We start from the raw sequence: 19,385 nt of genomic DNA, 5'->3' as shown, positions 1-19,385 counted from the left end.
ATAAGCTATTAAGACCCTAATGAGACTGGGGTCCTACCTAATGCTTGGGGCCTTACCTACCCCAGCCCTAAATGAGTTTATTGGGGGGGAGCACTTTGTGTTTTGGCGTTGTGTCTAAAACTGAAGCAGAGCTTGCAAAGATGAACTCCCAAAGCTATTTTTCTTTGCAAGTTTCAATTAATGCAAGAGGTCTTTATGGTTTAATTATTATAACCAGAGATACAAAGGTTTTTGCAGTTTACATGTAACATTACATTGAGAATGGTACAGTGCTGTTTATTTTTACTAATATCCGCAGTAAATAAAAAAAAGTGGCACTTAATTGAGTAGGAAAGGAAAAGAGTTCATGTGGGTAAGAGAAGCTGCAGCTATGGATTAGCTGCAAATAAATTAGCTGCAACTCAGCTATGAGTATTCAGGGTGTAGTCTTGCAATCTGTACACATCACCTGAAAACTCATGGTGTAGTCCCATTTTTAGGGTTCCACATATAAATGTTACCAATATTTTTAAATATATACATAACTCACGAGTTATATGAGTAATTTATTGTTTTTTCTGGGTTTGGGTTTGAACATCTTCAAAGCAATTCATAGTTCATTATTGGTTTGTTAATACGCAAAATATATTTTGACAAAAAATTTTTTTTGGTCCTTCTTCTTACTTTTTTTCATTTAATCCTCTCCATGGTGTAGAAATAGCTTCCATCTTGGTGCTGGAAACATCTTCAGAGTTAGAATTTTCATGAATGCAGACAATAAAAGGAAATATCTCAGAAAAATAGTACTTCAGCAGGTTTTCCTTTCGTCAGCTTATTATCCCACTCCCTCACCTAGACTGGCAAAGCCACAGTGTAATGCAGTTATATGTGCTTGAAGATGAGAAAGTTACGCTTTGATACTGTGGATAATCCATTAAAAAGTTCCTGCTTAAGTCTTCTCATGTGTGTATAGAGCACCTGGTGGCCTGGGTGCAAGAGTCTCTGGGAATATGGGGGAGGACCTGAAAAATGAAAAGAAAGGATCTCCCCAAGTGTTACAGCAGTAAATTGCTATTGCTGTTCTGTACAATCTGTAACTTGGTGAGCGTTCAGGGCCTCGGAAGCACCTGAAATCTCACAGCATTCCATGTAAGAGCCCCATTTGATGCAGTGCATCTCTCCTTTCAAGCACATTGGAGACCACGTTTGACACCAACGTCACCACCGAGATCAGCGGCCGCAGCATCCTCAGCCTGACGGGCCGGCCGACGCCGCTGTCCTGGCGACTGGGCCAGTCCAGCCCCCGGCTGCAGGCCGGTGACGCGCCGTCCATGGGGAACGGGTACCCTCCCCGCGGGAACGCCAGCCGCTTCATCAGCGCCGAGCCGGGCGCCGGGCGCTACCTGTACTCGGCGCCGCTGCGGCGGCAGCTGGCCACGCGCGGCAGCAGCGTCTGCCACGTGGACATCGCCGACAAGGCCGGCGACGACATCGACCTCGAGGGCATCGCCATGGACGCCACCGGCTACATGAGCGACGGCGACGTGCTGGGCAAGAACATCAGGGCTGACGACATCACCAGCGGGTGAGTTAATGCCTCACTCACGTGATCCTTCCGTGCTGTTTGTGGCGCTGTGTTTCCACGGTTACTTGGAGAAGTGAAAAAAGCCAACACCAAAGATGTTCTGCTCATTTTAATAAGCCTTTGGAGAGACAGCGCATCATCACAGAGGGATTTTAACAAAACTGAAGTTTTAAGTGCATGTTAAGAAAATATCCCTAGATAGGAAGAGATCCTTGCACGTGATGAAACGTTTTCCTGAGTCAAGGCTCATTGTGGCTGCAACATTCATTCGTGCCCAGCAGATGGAGGGAGTGAGGCACGTTCTGTACTTGGCTGAACTCTTCTGCGGTCTGAGGCAAAACTGTGAGGGGCCAGCTCACTGGAAGGAAATGAGTTTGCCTCTCTGTGTTAGGTAAAACTTCTTGTTCATGCTACAGAAGGTGTAAAGAACAAGTCAGTGTGCAGAAATATGAAGTGATAGACAATTATTAGCAAGGTTTTACATCAGCATTTTATCTCTCCCTTGAATGGAAAAGCATTTGTTTTTTGCTCCAAAGTCAGTATTCAATTCGTCTATTTGCAGTTCCTGCTATAAACCAGTCATTTTTACTTAGCTCAAGTACATTAGCAGTGGATTGATGTTAAAACTGAAAACTGATCTTTGAGAATTAAATGGTGCACTTTTTTTTTTTTTTCTCTTTCTTTCTTTCTTTGTGGCAGCCCTCTCTGGCCATCTTGCATCCCTTGCTTTCTTGTAATTTTTTTTATTAGTGACATTTCTAGTGGTGTTGGCTTTTTTGGAAGATGTAGTGTCTCTTACTGGAATCCAGCTGCTGCTTTGTCATTAACTTAACCAGTGAAGTTACACCATCTGGAAATCTCCATTAATTCTGTCCGTTATGAATATTTGGATATTTTCACACTTTTTGAAAAGTCAGACACTTTCTTTTTAATGCTTCATTAGGGAAGCCTATAGTAAAGTAGCTGATGCAAAAACCAGTATAAAATTCTGTTTCAGATAAAACACCAGTAGCTGTTGCTGCATTAATAATGCATCAAATCACTAAAGTGCCTTGTGTTTTCCTCAATAAATCAACTTACACCTGGATTTTGTAATGTTTATTGTAGTAACAGTTACTGCTTTTCCTCTGGACTATGAATTCTATTCAAATTTGTGGCTGTAGTTTTAGTCTGGAAGTGAGGAAAGTAAATTCTAAGTAGCACCATGGTTTCCATAAAACACCTTGAGTGGTAGTTGAGAATTATCCCTGGCAGAACTGTGTCAGCTCAGGCTTCTGCTTCTCATAGAGGAGCCCCAGTCTTTGCAGATCTTTACTTAGTGTATGAAATTCAGATTCCAGGTTGAGGAAAAGGAAAGAATAGAAAAGCTGTCGAATATATGAATGATATTGCCAGAGAAATCTGTGCCTTCACTCATCTCTGTGTATCATTTTGTTTTCTGTGTCTGGTCATCCTGCAATGTAAAAAATGGGGTCTCCATAGTCTGAAAGTACAAGAGTGGTGTTTAGATTCCGGGTAATAAAATGGTTTTGCCACTTGGTGCCCCTGTCACCAAAGCAGTGAGTTATATACCAAGAAGGATTAACATAGCAGAAGAGTCATATACTCCACCCCACCTAACTCCTGGCCTTGAGTGTTGGGAGATCTTTAACTCAGTATCTGACTCCTTTTTTCCACTAGTTTTTAAAAGAGTCAGGTACTTTTCTGTTTTTACTCATGTAACAGCCAGATACTGATAAATGAGATCTCAATTTAAGGTCCTTAGGACAAGAAGTGTGTACAAATATCTTTTTCTTTTCCACATCTTTTGCTTTTAGCTACAAAAGTCTGTTTTGTTAAATAGTGTGAGTTGGTTTATCGATTTATATAGCACCGTTGGAGTCATTGACTAAGTTCCAAGGACTGAATTGGTATTGTAGGTCAGTCCTTTGCTGGAGAGATCCAGCTCCATTTCCAGGTTGTGGACAGGGTTTGGAGATGGGCAGTTTGGGGGTCCTCTCCTTGCTGTACCGCTGAGCAATTGGAGGGAACATTGCTGCAAGCAGCTCCACAACATTGGGGTTGCAATCTGTGCAGGGTAATCATGTGAGTGGATTCCCTGAGAAGGGAATATTGCAGTATTAAATTGCAATAACAGCATTCCAATATTAATGGAGAAGGATAAAAAAATAAGGGTGACACCTTTGGTGACACCTAATGACACTGGGTTGGCATCTCCAGTGTGAACAGATGTTTGGCAGCCTGTTCCATAAGTTACGTTCCCCAATGTCTGTTTAGTTCAAATAGTAAAAAAAGAGGATGGCACTGTGTTTTTGTGGGAGAGGAATAATAAACTGCTTAGAAATCAGAGAGGTTGCTTGTAAAGAAAGCCTCCGTGTGACTTGCTGCAGAACAAATCACCAAGATCAATGGGAGGGCAAACAGGCTCAACATTTCCAGAAGCTGAGCTGCACTATGTGGAGAGCAGCACAAGAGGGTATTTAGAGCATGAATAGCTCTTTATTAGCTGGTATGTGTTTCACTTTGTCATTTTTCAGAATTGCTACAATCCTGGAGTCTGAAAACCTTGAATCTGTGTTTTCATTGGCAAACTGATAGGGAAGGAAGCCAAAATATTTGTTACAGCCAAAATAAATCTAATAGCCAAGAAAAACTAGTTTAGCCCTGTGATCCTGGTGCTTTCTCTGAAACACACTGGGTCATGGGAAGTTTCGTTTGGCCTCCCCTAATGAGTCTGCTCAAGCAGAGCTCTGGCAGACACTGAGATTGCTTTCTTAGGCTTAGGAAGAGTATCTTTGCCAAAGGGACAGAGAGCAGCTCTTAAACTAAGCAAGTTTCCAGGGGGTGGATCAAAGGTAAGAAGTTGCCTTATTGCAAGGTCTAAAACATAACCCAGTGATGAAGCAACAGGGGTAGGATTTGTGTGAGGTGGGGAGTGAGCCCTCAGCCCACTCACTTTGGTGACTGGCTGAGCTGAAGGCTCAGAGCCTCGTTGGAAAGTGGCACCTCAGAGCCCAGAGTTGTTTTACCTTTCTACCCCAAAGATTGTCCCAGGTGGGCATGTTAATTCTCATGGATTTTTGTGTTTTTGTCCACTTCAGTCTCTTTCTGGCTACTAACACACACATTCCTACCCTTTTTTGGTCTCCTTAGCCCCAGTTCTCTCTAATGAGATGTGGAGTTAATTTCCTTTTTATCTCTTACTGGAATGCAGCAACAGGGCTGTTGGTCAAAAAAAAGTGCCTTTTGTAATTATTTTCATTTAATTAATCCTCTGTCCCTGTTTGCATTACCTTAAGTGTGTGGCTTTCTGTGCAGAATTAACAGCGTGGATACACTGATTAGTACTGGTCACAAGTTTTCTCAGGAAGTGGCTTTGGGTCTGCAAACACACCTTTGTCAAAATCATTTTTTGCCGAAGCATGGCTGTTCCGGCTGTGTTCCAACACTGGTCAGGGGCACTGTGCTAAAATTCTCCTTGCCGCCACCTCCCGTAGGTGCAGTGGTTATTGTTGGGGGGATACATTTTACCATTTTATTAACTTGCCCATATTTGATGATTTGTTGGTGATATATTCCCATTCCACATGTCTGTTTAAACAACCTCTTAATGTGTTTGCATGCACAGTCCTCATGGGGTTATGATTCCTTCTTGTTTATTCACACCTTTATGCTCCCTGGGGATCTTTCTACTAGCACTGGAAGCAGTTGAATTTGGAACGTGGAGGAAGCATGCTAAAAGGGAGAACAGGCCACTTTCCCCAGGACTGGGGAATCAGGCTTTGCTCCTGCTTCTGCTCAGGTCTCAAACTCACCCAAGAAGCACTGTGCCCTTCATGGACCAAAACCATCATTGAAATAGAGTTCTGAAGTAGGCTCACGAATTACATCTGTTGGGAGGCAAAATAGAGCTGAAATTGAGGGCTGATTTCACTGAATGTTGAAGTGTTGTTGGTATTTGTAGGATTCTGGCAGCTCCGTTTCTTGGTTTTGTGCTATTTACTGGTCAGACAGTGACGCATTTTCTTCAGATGTCAGGGTCGTAGGTGGTGTAACAGACCTTCACTAGGGCCGAGGTTTCACAGGAGGAGGAGGAGGACTCTGCAGTTTGCTAATGAGAATTTGTTATTGGTAACAGTAGGCAAGAGAAACTCGTTCTTTCTAAGCTGTGTGCAGCAGGAGTGGTTGCTGCTCCAGGTAACTCATGACTGGCTGGAAATCAGGAGTGGCTGAACCCATCCTGGGCTGAGTGAGCACATGTGTGCCCTGTGCATGGATTCAATGCTCTGTCTATAGGCTTTTCTGACCTATTTCTTTCCATAGTTGTTCCCACTCTGTTTTTTCTGTACGCTCTGAGTTACAGTGTATTAGTCATTTACTGGACACTGCTCTTTAAATGATACGGTTTTAGTGATAAGGTTTCATCTAAATACAGTGGATGGGTGAAACTGCATTCCTTTTATGGCTCTAGCACTTCAACATGACTAAGGCTAACTAGGAGGTTTATTTTATTTTTCTTCTGTGTGTGAGCAGAGTGTTTATTTGAACTGTCTTTTGTCTTGCTATGGCAGAATACTTCTACATTTGATCTTTTCAACATTGCAGAATGGTATCTATATATGGTAAATGGAAAATTAACACAAATAATGAAGGGGTTGGGCAAGCAAGTCAAACATTTGACTTTCATGAAAAGGGATAAGGAAACATTGACTTCTGCCTTTGTATCAAACAAGGTTGAAACTAAATTTGGATTTAAAGTCATAGACACTAGTCTTGGTGCTGTAAGAATGAAAAGAAAAAAATCTGGCAGTGTTTAAATAAACACAGCATTCTTATTCCAAGAACTGTACTTACAGTTCTTTGCAGGAGACATGAGTAGGATATTGCACAAGCATTTTCAATACTACTAATTTCATATATTGTTTTAAATATTCTTAAATACTGCATTCACTTCAGGAGTAGTTCTTGTGTCAGCTTCATCAGTAAGACAGTGTTTTATCATTTGATATCTGACAATAAGTTCTTGTGTCAGCTTCATCAATAAGACAGTGTTTTATCAAGTGATATCTCAGATAACACGCTCTCATAGAACCTTTCTTGCAGTGTATGATTCAGCATAGGAAGACAACGTAGGCCTATGAGTTATAACCTTAGACATCAGCTTTTTTTTCAGTATAATGGTAAAGTACCCATGTTAGGTTATATGCAGTGTTAATCAATAAAATGAATGCAATAGTTGTGGTGTTTGGTATTTTTGGTTACTTCTACACACTTGACCTATTGCTAACAGTTACCAAAATACCATTTAATAGCAGTTATCCCATTTGGGGCTTTTTTCTGTAATAAACACCTCAGCAGTGTTTGAACTGCTGCATCAGTGCCAACAGGTTGTTGTTATTTGAATGAAGGGACAGTTTATAAAGGACAAAATAGGGACCCAGTCTGGGGCTAGCCAGTAGAGGGAGATGCAGCCATTCACACTGTGTCGATGTGGATCATCTGCAGGAAAAGAGTGGGCATGAGGAAATAATCCACAGTCGCTGTGGAGTTACTCTTCCTCTGCTGCTGATGCTGCTGAGAAGCTCCTTAATCCTGTTTGGTCACAGGTCATTCCTCTCCTGAACAGAATTGAAAAGGATGATAAAAAATGGATCACTTATTCTATAGCTTAGTTCTATGATTTTCATTGAAATGGACTCTGAGAAAGAATTTAGGCATTGAAATCAAGATTGGCATGAGCAGAGCCCCACTGAACAACTGCCTGATTCTGGTGGGCCTTCAGCTGGCTTCAGGCCAGCAGCCTGGTGGTGGTGGTGCTTGGTGGGTGTGAGTGTCGCCCTCTTTCTAGTAATGAGTTTCCACCCGTGTTTCCTTGGGGTCCAGAGTGACATTTGCACACCTGAAAGGACTGACCTCTCAGCTGTTTTCCAGTCTGACTCCAGCCCAGTCTGTCTTGGCTGACAAGATTTAAAAAAGAGTTTTAAAAGCATGGTGGAGCCAGCCTCCTCCTTGACGTGAAGGTGAATTTGAGGTTAAGGTGCCCTTGGCTGACAGATGGACTGAGTGTTGGAAAGAGGATCATACACTGGAGACTCTCCTCTGGAACAGGAATGGGTGCAGCCATGTGAGAGGCACTTTCTTTCAGTCTAATACTCTTTTATATATTGACAGCTTCTCTTTGACTGCCAATATCTAAAACTGCTCATTCCACAGGAAACCAGTTTCTTCAAAAGCTCGGTCAGAAGTTGTTGTTCTGGATGTGGGGACGTGTAGGAGCAGCAGGCTACACTGTCATTGGAATTCCTTGCCTGCAGGCTGCTTGAAGCTGAGAAGACAGAAAAAAATTTAGCCTCAAACAGCAGTGCCCGAAAATTGTTATCTGATGGCTTCTGAACGACTTATGTGCCAGGCAGCTTTAATACATCTACAGATAGAAAAGTATTGATTTCACAGAAGCCACTTATTTCTGCAGATTTCTCTTTTTTTTTTTTTTCCCTATGGAAAAAGGTCTGAGCATTAAGTAGTTAATGGGGTGAACTTGTTTTGCTTCTAGACTGGTTTGAACAGTGTGAATAAGCAGCATCATTCATGCTATTAGTGATTTACACATGAGAGGTTTCTCTAAATAAACTGTGAAACTTATATACACTCAGTAAGTTTTGCATAATCTCATTTTTCCTGTCTTACCTGTTAGTGGAACGGGTATCTCCTCCTTTCCAGCAGTGATAAGGATTTTTGAGTCCGCAAGTCACTTGTTCAGGTTTTACTCCATGTTTGGGTTAAGCATCTGCAAACAATTTGTAGTTCATTCATTAGTTTGTTAATTGTAAGTAGTTACTGATTATTAGTAAAAGCCTATTAATTCGTAAATTATAGACTACCTTAAATATAAATTAAATTTTATGAATTGAGCAATAGGTTTGCACTTCTATGAACCTGAACTGTAACATTTGGTCTAATATTAGGGATTTGGGCATTGTATTAGGAGTCCCTACCTGAAAGCTCAGGACCTAATCCTGTTCCTGAATGTTCTTGTTGAAATTCACAGGGATCAATAATGGAATTTAAACCAGCCACAGGCTTGTAGACAGAGTCAGTGTTCAACCCTTTGGTTAGAGACATCAGGTACTGATCAAATACTGATTCAAGTCAGGCAGGAAGAGTGATTGGAAAGACTTTGGGGGATTTAAACATGGGAAAAGCCCGTATGGTCTGATGCCAGTGTTGTGATGAAAAATACAGATCAAATTCATACCAAACTGAGAAATTTGGAGTTGTCATCATCCAGCTGTTAGGGTAGCATTTCTTTTTAAGTCAGATTTAGGACGTACTCATAGTTTCAGTAACAGGATGGTTTTGATCCCATTCAGCATATTTCAGAAACACCACTGGGGAATTCTCTGCTGTGGGTTTTTAGCAACTGGCAAAGCTAGAGTTGTTCTTTGATACTCAAAGCTCGTTAAGCCTCTTGATCTCGTTTAACTGACTGTAATGATGAGACAGATGAAGCCTAGTGAAAATAGAGATTTAAAGGAAAGCATTAAGGATAACAGTGTTACTGCCACATCAATAAGAGAACACTTCACGTGTCAAAGCAGATGTTGATACGTGAAATAATTCCCCCAAGCTTTTTGCTGCTTTAAGTTTCAAGCTCTTGGGTTGCTGGGCAAGTCCTCTGCCCAGGAGACACCTGGGCAGCTATTTCCACACCAACCTGTAATCCAAAGCACCAAGAGGAAGGCAGAAGCACCTGAGCTGCCAGAGTCAGGTCCCAAGCTGCTCTCCTGCTTGTGGGATTGGGATTATGGAGCTACAGGATCTTGAGCAGGTCAGGGTAGGCTTGCCCGGTCTGTTCTGTGTTGCTGATGTACCTGCTGCTCCTTCACTTCCTAATCCTTAAGTAAAGAATGCTTTTCCCTTGGCTATCTATTTTCAAACTAGGAAAATTCATATTAATGCATTAAGGAGTGAAATGAATATATATGAAGTGGTAGAGTTGTCAGACCATGAAAGTTAGCATGCTGCTGGCTGGCTGTATCCATCAGTAAGTAGGGAGTGCAGACAGAAGTCAAGTGATTCAGACCACTGGATTTTGCTGATCCCTGGCATAACCCATTCCTGTTTCCTCAGTGTGCCTTTCAGGAAAGGGGAATAAATCACTTCAGCATCAGAAATACCCTAAAAATATTACACTTGGAAGGGCTTGTTACAGCACTCAAAATTTCAGAGGCACAGAAAAGGTGTATTTGGCTAAAGAAAAGAGAAGCTTATAGGTCCAGGTTGTCCAAAGCAAATTACTTTACGCCTGTAATGCACAGCAGGCAGCCACTTTCTAATAGGAAAAAAGTGTCACCTAGAAAGTGGGCTAGCAGTCCTAATTGTGTGTTAGAAACGCATAATACTGCTGTTGTTTAATCTAAGTCTTTTCATATTGGCAGAAGTTTGTTAAATTTTATTTTTCCTTGCTGATGAAGAGCGAAACTGTAACAATGAGTATTGTACATTAATTCCTGGAAAGATTAGAAAATCCTTTTAACCAACATCATTACTGTTTCACTGTCCATTCATTAAACATTATTATATTCAGCTTCGTTAAAGGCACTCATTCCCCTCTGGCTGTTGGTACCATTCATAAAGCATCTGTGAGATTAAATTTTTTGTACAATTTACCTATCTCTGTTAGTCAGAGTCTGGATACTATGCTTTTCCCCAGATCATATATTTAAACTTTTTCTTCCCTGGGGGCAGATAAAAAATACTTCTAAGTCCTGTTTGTTTTGCACTGAATGTGCTTGCAGAATTCTTAGCAGTCATGAAGCTAGGAAGGCTTTTAGTGCAGATTTGTCGTGGTTTTTAATGTGCAAAGTCAGATAAATTACACTTAAACCTAGTACATGTGTTTGGACTGCAATGTGCCATTGTAGAGGAGAGGCCAATATTTATTGGGTTCCATATTGTGTGGATGTGATAAGACAATAAATTCCAATAACTTTGAGTACTGTTACAGTTATATGCAGGACAATATTTCCTGGTCTTGTTTCCCCTGAGTAAAACATTGGAAGATTTTCTTTAGAAAAATGTGCCTTCATTATATTCTTCTTTCTCATAAAGCAAAAATCTGCAGCAATAATAATGTATTCATAAGAAACTGTATTCACAGTTTCTTAAAGCCAAGACAATGGAAGTTTGAAGGGATGGAGAGGAGGGAAAAGAAAGCAATGGCTGGAGGTTTGTGGCACCAGTAACTTTCAATCTCCTCTGTACTAACCAATGGATAGTAAAGAGGGGTTTTTTCCATGTATTTTAAAGCGGATTTATTTTAAATGTATTTTTCTGCACAGACTTTAGAAGCTAGTACCTTTCCTTCTTCCTTCACTTCTCTGTTACATGCAAGACTTCAGGCATCATTGGTTTTGGCATCTTTTCCGAATTAAACATTCCTGGGTAGAGGATATTGCATGAAATATAAATAAGATATAAAGCTTTCAAACTGTGATTACACAAACCTGTTTCAAAATACAAAAGTCTGTCCTGTGTTGTTCTGGCATGTAAGAAACCTGTCCTGTTGGTATGGGGGGTAAAAGTCATCATTTATGGCTGTGCTTTTTCACATGGGCTTGTTTAGGAAAGTGTCATGATCTAGTTGTCAAAGGTGCCAAAGCCATCCAGCTTCCATTGGCTCATGTAAGATTTATCAGTGGTTGAAACCAATGAAAATGTGACTTTGTTTTCAGTTTGGTGCTACTGCAGTGTTATTCTAATCTTTTAGCTTGCTGAGCTTCTGTGTAGAAGATGAGATACGCCGATGCTGGTGAAAAGGCATTGTTTTCAGCATGGCTAACTCATAAGAGTACTATATTTATTTCCACATATTCTGAGTGATAGGTATGAAAACCAATCTGTTTCAACGGTAACAGATCTTTTTTATCAAAGGACCAATATGCCAGAAATCTGACAGCAAAGCCAAAAGCTACCTTTTCCAGCACACATGCAAAGAGTATTCACACAGAAACTTGTTTCGTGTGCAGACAAGTAACTGCAGTAAACCAGTTAGTGTGCATGCATTAGATGTTTTTGCAAAATCCTCTTTGCATGTTTGTATAACAATATGGTCTGAAGCTCGACTTTTCTCTTCTTCCCCTTTATTTTAGTAGCTTAAGGAAAAAACATATTCTTCCATGATAAAATATTTATAAACTGTCAAACACAAGGTAGAATGCCAGATCTAAGGCGAATTCCACATGTTACAGTGCAACTGCTCCTCGTGCTTTTTACAGTCTTTGTTTATGAGTTTGGAGAATCCCCACAGACTTGCTGAATGGGGAATACTCCTGTGTCTGACTTGACAGGCTTGGCAATCTTTGTCTCCACAGAGACTCCTGGGTTGCTTCTGGGATGGCCCTGTACAGATTTATACACTGAACTGCAGTGCTAATCAGCAGAATGGGCAAGGCTTCCCACCTAAGGCTTCCCAACTGCTCACCATCTCATTTTTATAAATGCAGTAATCAAATTTGAGCTGGGTAAAGCACATGTGTACAGTGAGATCTCACCAGCAGAGACACTGCTGCCTGCAGCTCAGAGCGTTGGAGCATCTCTCCTTTCTCGCTGTCGATGACGGTGTCTCGCTATCAAGGAGAAAGCTCTGTGCTTTCTTAAGCCAGAGGAAGGTGTCCTGAGTATCTGGATGTTATTCTGGGGTCTGCTGTTGATTTGCTAGGAGTGGCTAAAGGATTGAGGAGATACAGTCCTGTCAGCTCCTATCTCGGCGGGGTATGTTGCATGTCCAGCAGTGTGCTGGAAACAGTGACCGTAGTCCTGGAGTTGCTGGAGTTATTTCAGTCTCAGGTGTGGGAAAAACTTCATGGTCTGTTTACTCAGCTGTCGGTGCTGCTCATGCAGACCTACATGAGCTGATGAACTGGTGGTGGTAACACGGCTTGCTCTGTGCCATTGCCCACCATGTGTCATCTCTGTTCAATTTAAGATTAATTTTTCATTTGTCTAAACCAGAAAGTAAGAAATGTGCTATCCTGGCAATTTATGAAGTGTCATATGTACACCTGGTACTTCTTAGTGCCTAAGAATAGTAATAGGAAATAGTAATTCTTAAAGTCAGGTGTCTCTAGGTCACAGTTGCAGCCAGAGTAGAATGTAGGAGCCAAAACAAGGTTGCAAAAAAACTTTTCATTCATAATGATTTCTATAAGTCGTGGAATACTTAACATTCATTGTTCACTGACAAAATCTAGGGATTAATTCATGTGATTTTTGCAGTTAACTCGTTAAAGATTTTAAATTTTGATTGTGTTTTAGCCCATGCAGAAAAATTTGCGGTGATATAAACCATGTATTTTTTGGGCAAGAAGGGATCACTAATGATAACATTCACAAATATTAAATTAATTTCGTGATGAAAGTTAAGTTTTCTTTAAGAATCCTTCGTCACATTTATGTTGAAATTCAATTGTTGGTGATGAGAGAGTGTGTGAGGTGTAACGGAGCCTGATGAGAGGCAGAGGATACATCCGATCCAATCAAGAATGAAGTTTTCCTTGCTTCTAATTCCGTGTAATATCCTTAACTTAAAAATGGGGAAACTGCAGCACAGAGCCCAGGGAACAGGTGCTGTGATAATGCATGAATTTCTCACCGTGTTACTAAGCGTGGCGTTCTGTTGTCAGGTACCTGACGGACGGCGGGCTGGGGCTGTACACGCGGCGGCTGAACCGGCTGCCCGACGGCATGGCCGCGGTGCGGGAGACGCTGCAGCGCAACACGGCCCTGGGGCTCGGCGACGCCGACAGGTAGGGCACCAAATTCCCTTGGCACTCCAGGCACTGAAGGCATGGATGTAAATTTCTCCAGGGTACTCTAGGTTGTATGTTCACGGAGGTATCGGGATAAGTGCTGATTTTGTGTCTCCTGATTGCTGTGCTGGGATCTCCCCTGTGTTTTTGCGGATGGTAGGCAGCACAAGAAAATGTTAAACTCCTGTTCTAGTAGCGTTTGGAATAGAAAGGATCAAATTCTCTTCTCATGTCCGTTGGTTCTCCCAAGTCCATTGATTCAGTGTGAGCAGTCAAGGCCAAATATCAAGAATTATGGGACTGGAAATCCATAATTTAGGGAGTGCAATCACAAAGGAACCCAGTGAAATATTCTGTTAAAGTTGAGATAAATGGTTTAAATACTGTTGCTTTTAATGAGGTCAGCATATAGCAGCTTCTTTCCCTTCCAAAGCCTGATCAGTGTTACTGTTGATGTAATAAGTGACCCATATCCTTTTTCTTCCATGAGGGGCCTTTAAGTATAAAACATGAATTTTTAGGTACATGTTCAAACCAATTTTTGAACTGAAGTTTTTTTTCTTTTATGTTATATCTGTAAGTCATCCCCAGGACATAATGCACTTGACTGAGCTTGATATTACTGATACTTTCTTCATATTGATGCATATATTACTAAGGAAACACAAGTGGTGGAGACTCTAGCCTTGTTTTCTAAGCAAACTAAATCTAAATCTGCCAAGATGTAGAACTAAATCTGCTTTGGCGTCCTTGTGATATTAGTAAAGAGCAGGATGTCAAATCTAAAACCTCTCAGAGAATCCCAGCTCAGTTTAAATTACAGCTCAACATATGCTTGCCAGTTGTAAAATATGCCTGGATTTTTCCAGGAGCTCGTATCTCGTTCTGAAATTTGCAGCTTGAAACCCAACCAGCGCTCATTGCTGGTCCTGTGGGTGAGGGTGTTGCCACCTTGTGATGCAGATGGAGACGAATCAAGTGTCATCCTCTTCTGCTGCTGTGGCTTCTGATCGTTGCCAAGTAGCAGAAGCATCTGTTTAAAATTCAGCATTTGTCTAAGATAAAGTACATTGTTGTTTAAGTAAAGGCCTTCTGGAGAGCCAGTGATACATTCCTGTCATTGGTTCCTTCCCCCATCCAGTGTTTTCTGTGCTTGCAACACTTTTTGTTTGCTGAGCTCCTTTCCTGAAGACACCATACATTGGGCACCGTTTAGGAACATTTGACAAGAGGGATTATTTGTGTGTTTAAATATATTCTGCCTAGAATGGGGCTGTGACCCACTGAAATGCAGTCCCTAGGTTGTCAGTTGTTTCAGCTTTGAAAATCATCCTTTCAGTTCACTTGGAGGGGACAGGCTTTACACACAATAAAGACTGCATGGCAGAAAAATTACCCTTGGTCCCAGAGCTGGTGATAGTATGTGATGTGTTGCTTTGATTTAGTCTTTCTATTTGGAATATAATACCTTATGCAGGAGATGAGAGGTTTCTGACAATAGGGCAGTGATTTAGAAATAGCTCCTCTTTGCTTCCTGGGTGACCATGATGTGCAGTTTAAACAAAAAAAATTAATCCTGGCTTGAGCAGCAGTTTTCCAGGGTGAAAAAGGGCATAAGGAAATTGAGTTGAATAAAACTGTGCAGTAATTGTTTTCTTCATTCTGTGAATGGAGGCAGTGAGCAGGAGTGCTGAGTTGCTTTGTTGGTACATGCAGGAAACATATTAAGATTATATTTAACTTGTTCAAAGCAGATGTTAATTGAATGCATGGGAGAACAAGTGTGAAAGACTGTGAACCTGTGAGCATGAGGTTAATCATTAAAAAGTTACCAGAGGAATTTTTGCAATATGCTAGCTTGTTTAGTTTCTTGTGCTGTTCGTTGTAGAAGTTTAGTTGTGAGGCTTTTACTTACTGGCTCTGGTAAGGTAGAGCACAGACCTTACAAGGTACATTTTTCCCTGCAGCAGGGAAATCCAAGCAAGGGAGTTGAATTTAATGGTTGATTGCAAGGTTAATGGAATCATGGCACAACACAGCTGAGCTTAGTTTTTGACTTCACGATAATTTGTGTTTGCCTAGAACAAAGGCATTTTAAATCAAAAAATTTATTTCTTTTGTGATATTTTTTGTTTTTCAAGGTTGGAAATCAATCTCCTATTGTTTTGTCTGCTATAATATTTATACAGACTTGCTGTGTGCCATCTGGTGATTTAAGTTGATTTTACATTGTCAGATGCAGCTGCTTGATCTGAGACTAAATTTTGGCCTTGCCTTCATATATATAACTTTCATTTGTAATATGTGTAGATCAGTTAGGTTTGAATAAATCTTTCTGTAGTTGCTTACCTGTAGAGGCTGTTATAGAGGAGATAATTCAGACCTGTGCTGATTTGTCACATCCTTGTGACTGGGACAGGAGACTGTGAATGTGAGCTTGTCAAGAGTAATGCTGTTAGAGAAGTGTCTCTATGACCTTTTAAAAAATGATCAGTGATGAAGTGCTTAAAAAAATACTGCTGAGCATGATTGACTTGGATTGTTTCCCTTTTAGAGTTTTATTTGAGGTTGCATGAATTACATGGCTTTGCATAAAAGCATAGAAAGGTCTTCCTGGCTTCTGACTGTGAGGATTTGTCTTGTCAAAGAGTGGATTGTGTTGTCTTGCTGCTTCCAGCAGCTCCAGCACTGATGGACTGTAGGTTAAACAGTAAAAACAGTGCTGAGCTTGCTCCTCAAGAGTGTCTGTATCCTGATCACATCTGATGACTACAGGAACAGTCTTGTCACACGCTTGGTTAACAACAAGTCCACATTCAGATTAATTTTTAGGCAGATTTGTGACTGTAGCTTCTTCCTGGCAGTCAGTAGCATTTTAGAAGTATTTCCTGCTTTTGGGTAATCCCAGAGGAGACTGTGGAGCCTGGACAGGAGATGGACAGGAGAGAAGAATTGGAAGTGAAGCAGGAACCAAGCAGAAAGCCAGAAGACATTCCATGCCGAGCACACATACTTTGCTATTAATAGGAATGTCACTGAGTGCAGTACAAATGGTAAGAATGATGGCTTTCAAAAATAGCTGAAGAGTAGTATTTTGCTGCTATTTTGCATTTTATAAAAACAGATTAAGGTTATTTATATGTCTCTTGGCTCAGGTAGTAGATAGTATTTCACATATGTGGAGTAAACCCTTTTGTCTGGAGTGTGTTTCAATTCACTAACTGCAGTTTAATTTCTTGAATCCTGCTGCAGCGATGAGATTACTACAAAGATGGGCTAGTTCTTGGTTGTGGAGGGAGATTATTGGATTGCCTTCATAACCAGGGGAACTTGGATCACACTTCAGAAGGGCTGAAAAGCAAGCTGAAGCAAGTTATCAGGTTGGGGGAAATATTGGCCTGTTTTGAACAGTGGGGAGAGAAGATGTCACTGCTTTTGGGAGGAGGCAGATTCCACTGAAAGCAGAATTACAGTCATGCTGCTGGTGGGTATTGCTTAAGACGCTGCATCAAATTTCCTTTAAGCTCCACCAAATTTCCTTTTTTGTTTTTTTTAAGGTGCTGCTTTATTGTAGACAATGGAAAAAATTATAATATAAGGAAAAGAAAACTGAATTTTTTGTTAATGTATTCTTTATGTAGTTTTATGGTAGGATTAAGACAGCTTTAAGTCTTCAGTTTCCAGTTTCAGTTTTTCTTCTTAATTGAGACAGTGAAGCTAAAGTTAAATTAAGGTTGTAGCAGAACTACCCCATGACTTCCCATCTCATCATTACTGAAGTTTTACTGCTCTAGCACTGGCAGCACAATACATAAGAAAAGGGGAAAAACAGAGAAAGTGGTTCTGGAATAGATACCTATAGACACACAGACTGGATAGTCTTCATCTTAAATTGTTAAAACATGACTGGGTTATATCTTAAACTTCAGGTGGACCCAACTGCTGTAATAATATGCAGAAATAGATATTCCTGCCCTGTAATGGCAGTGGAATTCCTATCATCTCCTTCCCCCACAGCATCTCCCTGCCCTGCAGTGCTCTCTCAGGAGTGTTGACATAAGTGTTTGTGGAGTTTCATTGTAAAGGAACTTGCAGGGAGATTCCTTTGGTGCTCTATGTGAATGAGTTTGCAGAGGCAGAGGATGTCTGTTCTGTGGGGAGAAGGAGTAACTATATCCATTGAAGTCATCTGCAGACCACAGGAGGTCTCAGCAGAGGAAGTTGCTGCCACGCTATTTCCCCTCTACCTGGAAGATTTCATGCCATCAGGTCGCAGTTCCTTCACTTCCAGAAAGTCCTGGCAGTTGCATTAAGTTGTTACGATTAAGATAATTTTCTTTTCCTTGCTGAGACAGTGGAACACCCCTGCATAAGGATCCTGTATACTAAATAAGCATAATGTTCTAGAAAATAACTTCAACTCTCCAAATTGTTTTAGGATAATATAGATAAAAAGTGGTTTTGAGCATTCATTGCTCGCTGTGTCTGTGCTGTGAGTCACTGCAGTTTGTGTATATATGCCCATCTAGAGTTCCTTAACAGCAAAGTCACAGGACTGGTGAAATGATTCCTGCTCTGTTTGACCATCTGTTTGGATTTTGTCACTAAATTAGAAAAAAGTGCTACTGCTTCTAAATATTCGGGTTGTACCTTGGTACCTGTAGTTATCTATCTCTGTCTTTGAAAGATCCCACATTTATCTTGAAAACTGACTCTCAGAAGCAGGGGAAATTCACATTGCAAAGATTCTTTGAAGTTTATGGCCCTGGGATCTGCTGATTAGAATCACAATACCATATACTTTTATTTTCCAAGGAATCTTTTCACAAGCTGCAATCCAAAGTGGTTTCAGATTACATAAAGTAATTGCCAAGTTAAGCAACAAATAGTAGTTGAAAACACAGGTATAGTAGCTATACCTGGGGGCTGAAATGAGCGTTACCAGAAGGAAGAAAAGGACACTCTACATTCAAACATGGCAAGGTTTGTCAAGGGTAGCAGTGTCTTTTGACAGATCTGTTTCAGTGATCTAATGATGACAAACTTCCTGTAAACTTCAGGTCTAAAACAGAAGCAAAAGTTATCATTACTTAACACAAGTTGAAGAGCAGTTGCTCTAAATCTTAACTCTTAAAGACAAACAAATGCCTACAAAGCAAAGGAAGATGTAGCAGGGAAAGCCATGATCTGATGTTTGTGTGCTGCAGAAAAGAAGGAGATGGAGGATGTGTCACCTTGTGTAACATGGAGGGGTGAACTGGGGAGAGGGAGCAGATTATTACAGGCTGTAAGGGCTGTCTCTTCATTGAAGCTTTGGTTTTTAATATTCACCACAGTTTTTATTTTCATGCTCTGGTTTGTTCTGTGATGTTTTGAAGATACTTTATAGAGCTCCCTTGAAGATGAGAAGGAAAAGGTCAGAGATGACCCCCAGGAGTCCCCAGGTTCTTGTTCAGTAGACACAGTAATATTGTTTTTCCTTTTTTTTTCTGTTTTTACACACATGGTTTTTTGGGTGTACATACAGTACACTAGATGAAGTATTCTGGGAAGTACTTCTGTAGGATTCAGTAGTGTTAATTCTGTTTAGAGAAGCATAATGGAATGGAGATAGGTTTGAAAGTTTTATTGTTTCTCAGGCTTGACCTAATTTTACTCATTGCATGATGGCAGCTAAGAGTGTGATTCCAACAACCAACTTAGTGATGTTGGGAGCTGTTGGAAGGCTAGAGAGAGTTTTGAGCAGGGGATGACTTCAAGAAGTAGATAATTTTTCAGCAGAGATTGTGTTTGTGTAAAAACTTCTATCCAGGCTCCAAAATACCGCGTCGTGTAGCAATAGCAGATGTACGACTGACCGGGCGGGGGCTGGCAGCTGAAGCAGATTTGTGCCTTTTAGTTAAATGACCTTTTGTAAAAGTAAGACCTGTGTCCATTCAAGAAGCCAAGAATTATCCTATTCTTCTCTTAGTCAGGTATTCAGGTGTTCTCTAATACCTGGTTTAGTATCT

At 40.9% G+C, this 19,385-nt stretch overlaps 1 protein-coding gene across 11 annotated transcripts in view; it reads left to right on the top strand.

Annotated features, from left to right (window-relative positions):
• The window catches only part of NAV2 (neuron navigator 2), a 366,621-nt gene that overhangs the window by 273,189 nt on the left and 74,047 nt on the right, over positions 1-19,385 (top strand). For all 11 annotated transcript variants that reach the window (XM_048306045.1, XM_048306044.1, XM_048306043.1 and 8 more), the window contains 2 exons: positions 1,169-1,564; positions 13,249-13,371. In XM_048306045.1, the coding sequence (XP_048162002.1) occupies positions 1,169-1,564; positions 13,249-13,371 (519 nt within the window). The remainder of the gene's footprint in view (positions 1-1,168; positions 1,565-13,248; positions 13,372-19,385) is intronic.

Source organism: Corvus hawaiiensis, chromosome 6 (assembly GCF_020740725.1).
Source record: "Corvus hawaiiensis isolate bCorHaw1 chromosome 6, bCorHaw1.pri.cur, whole genome shotgun sequence".
NCBI classification, from domain to species: domain Eukaryota; kingdom Metazoa; phylum Chordata; class Aves; order Passeriformes; family Corvidae; genus Corvus; species Corvus hawaiiensis.
Note: the sequence above shows the minus strand (reverse complement) of the source record. Positions and strands in the feature narration are given on the sequence as shown.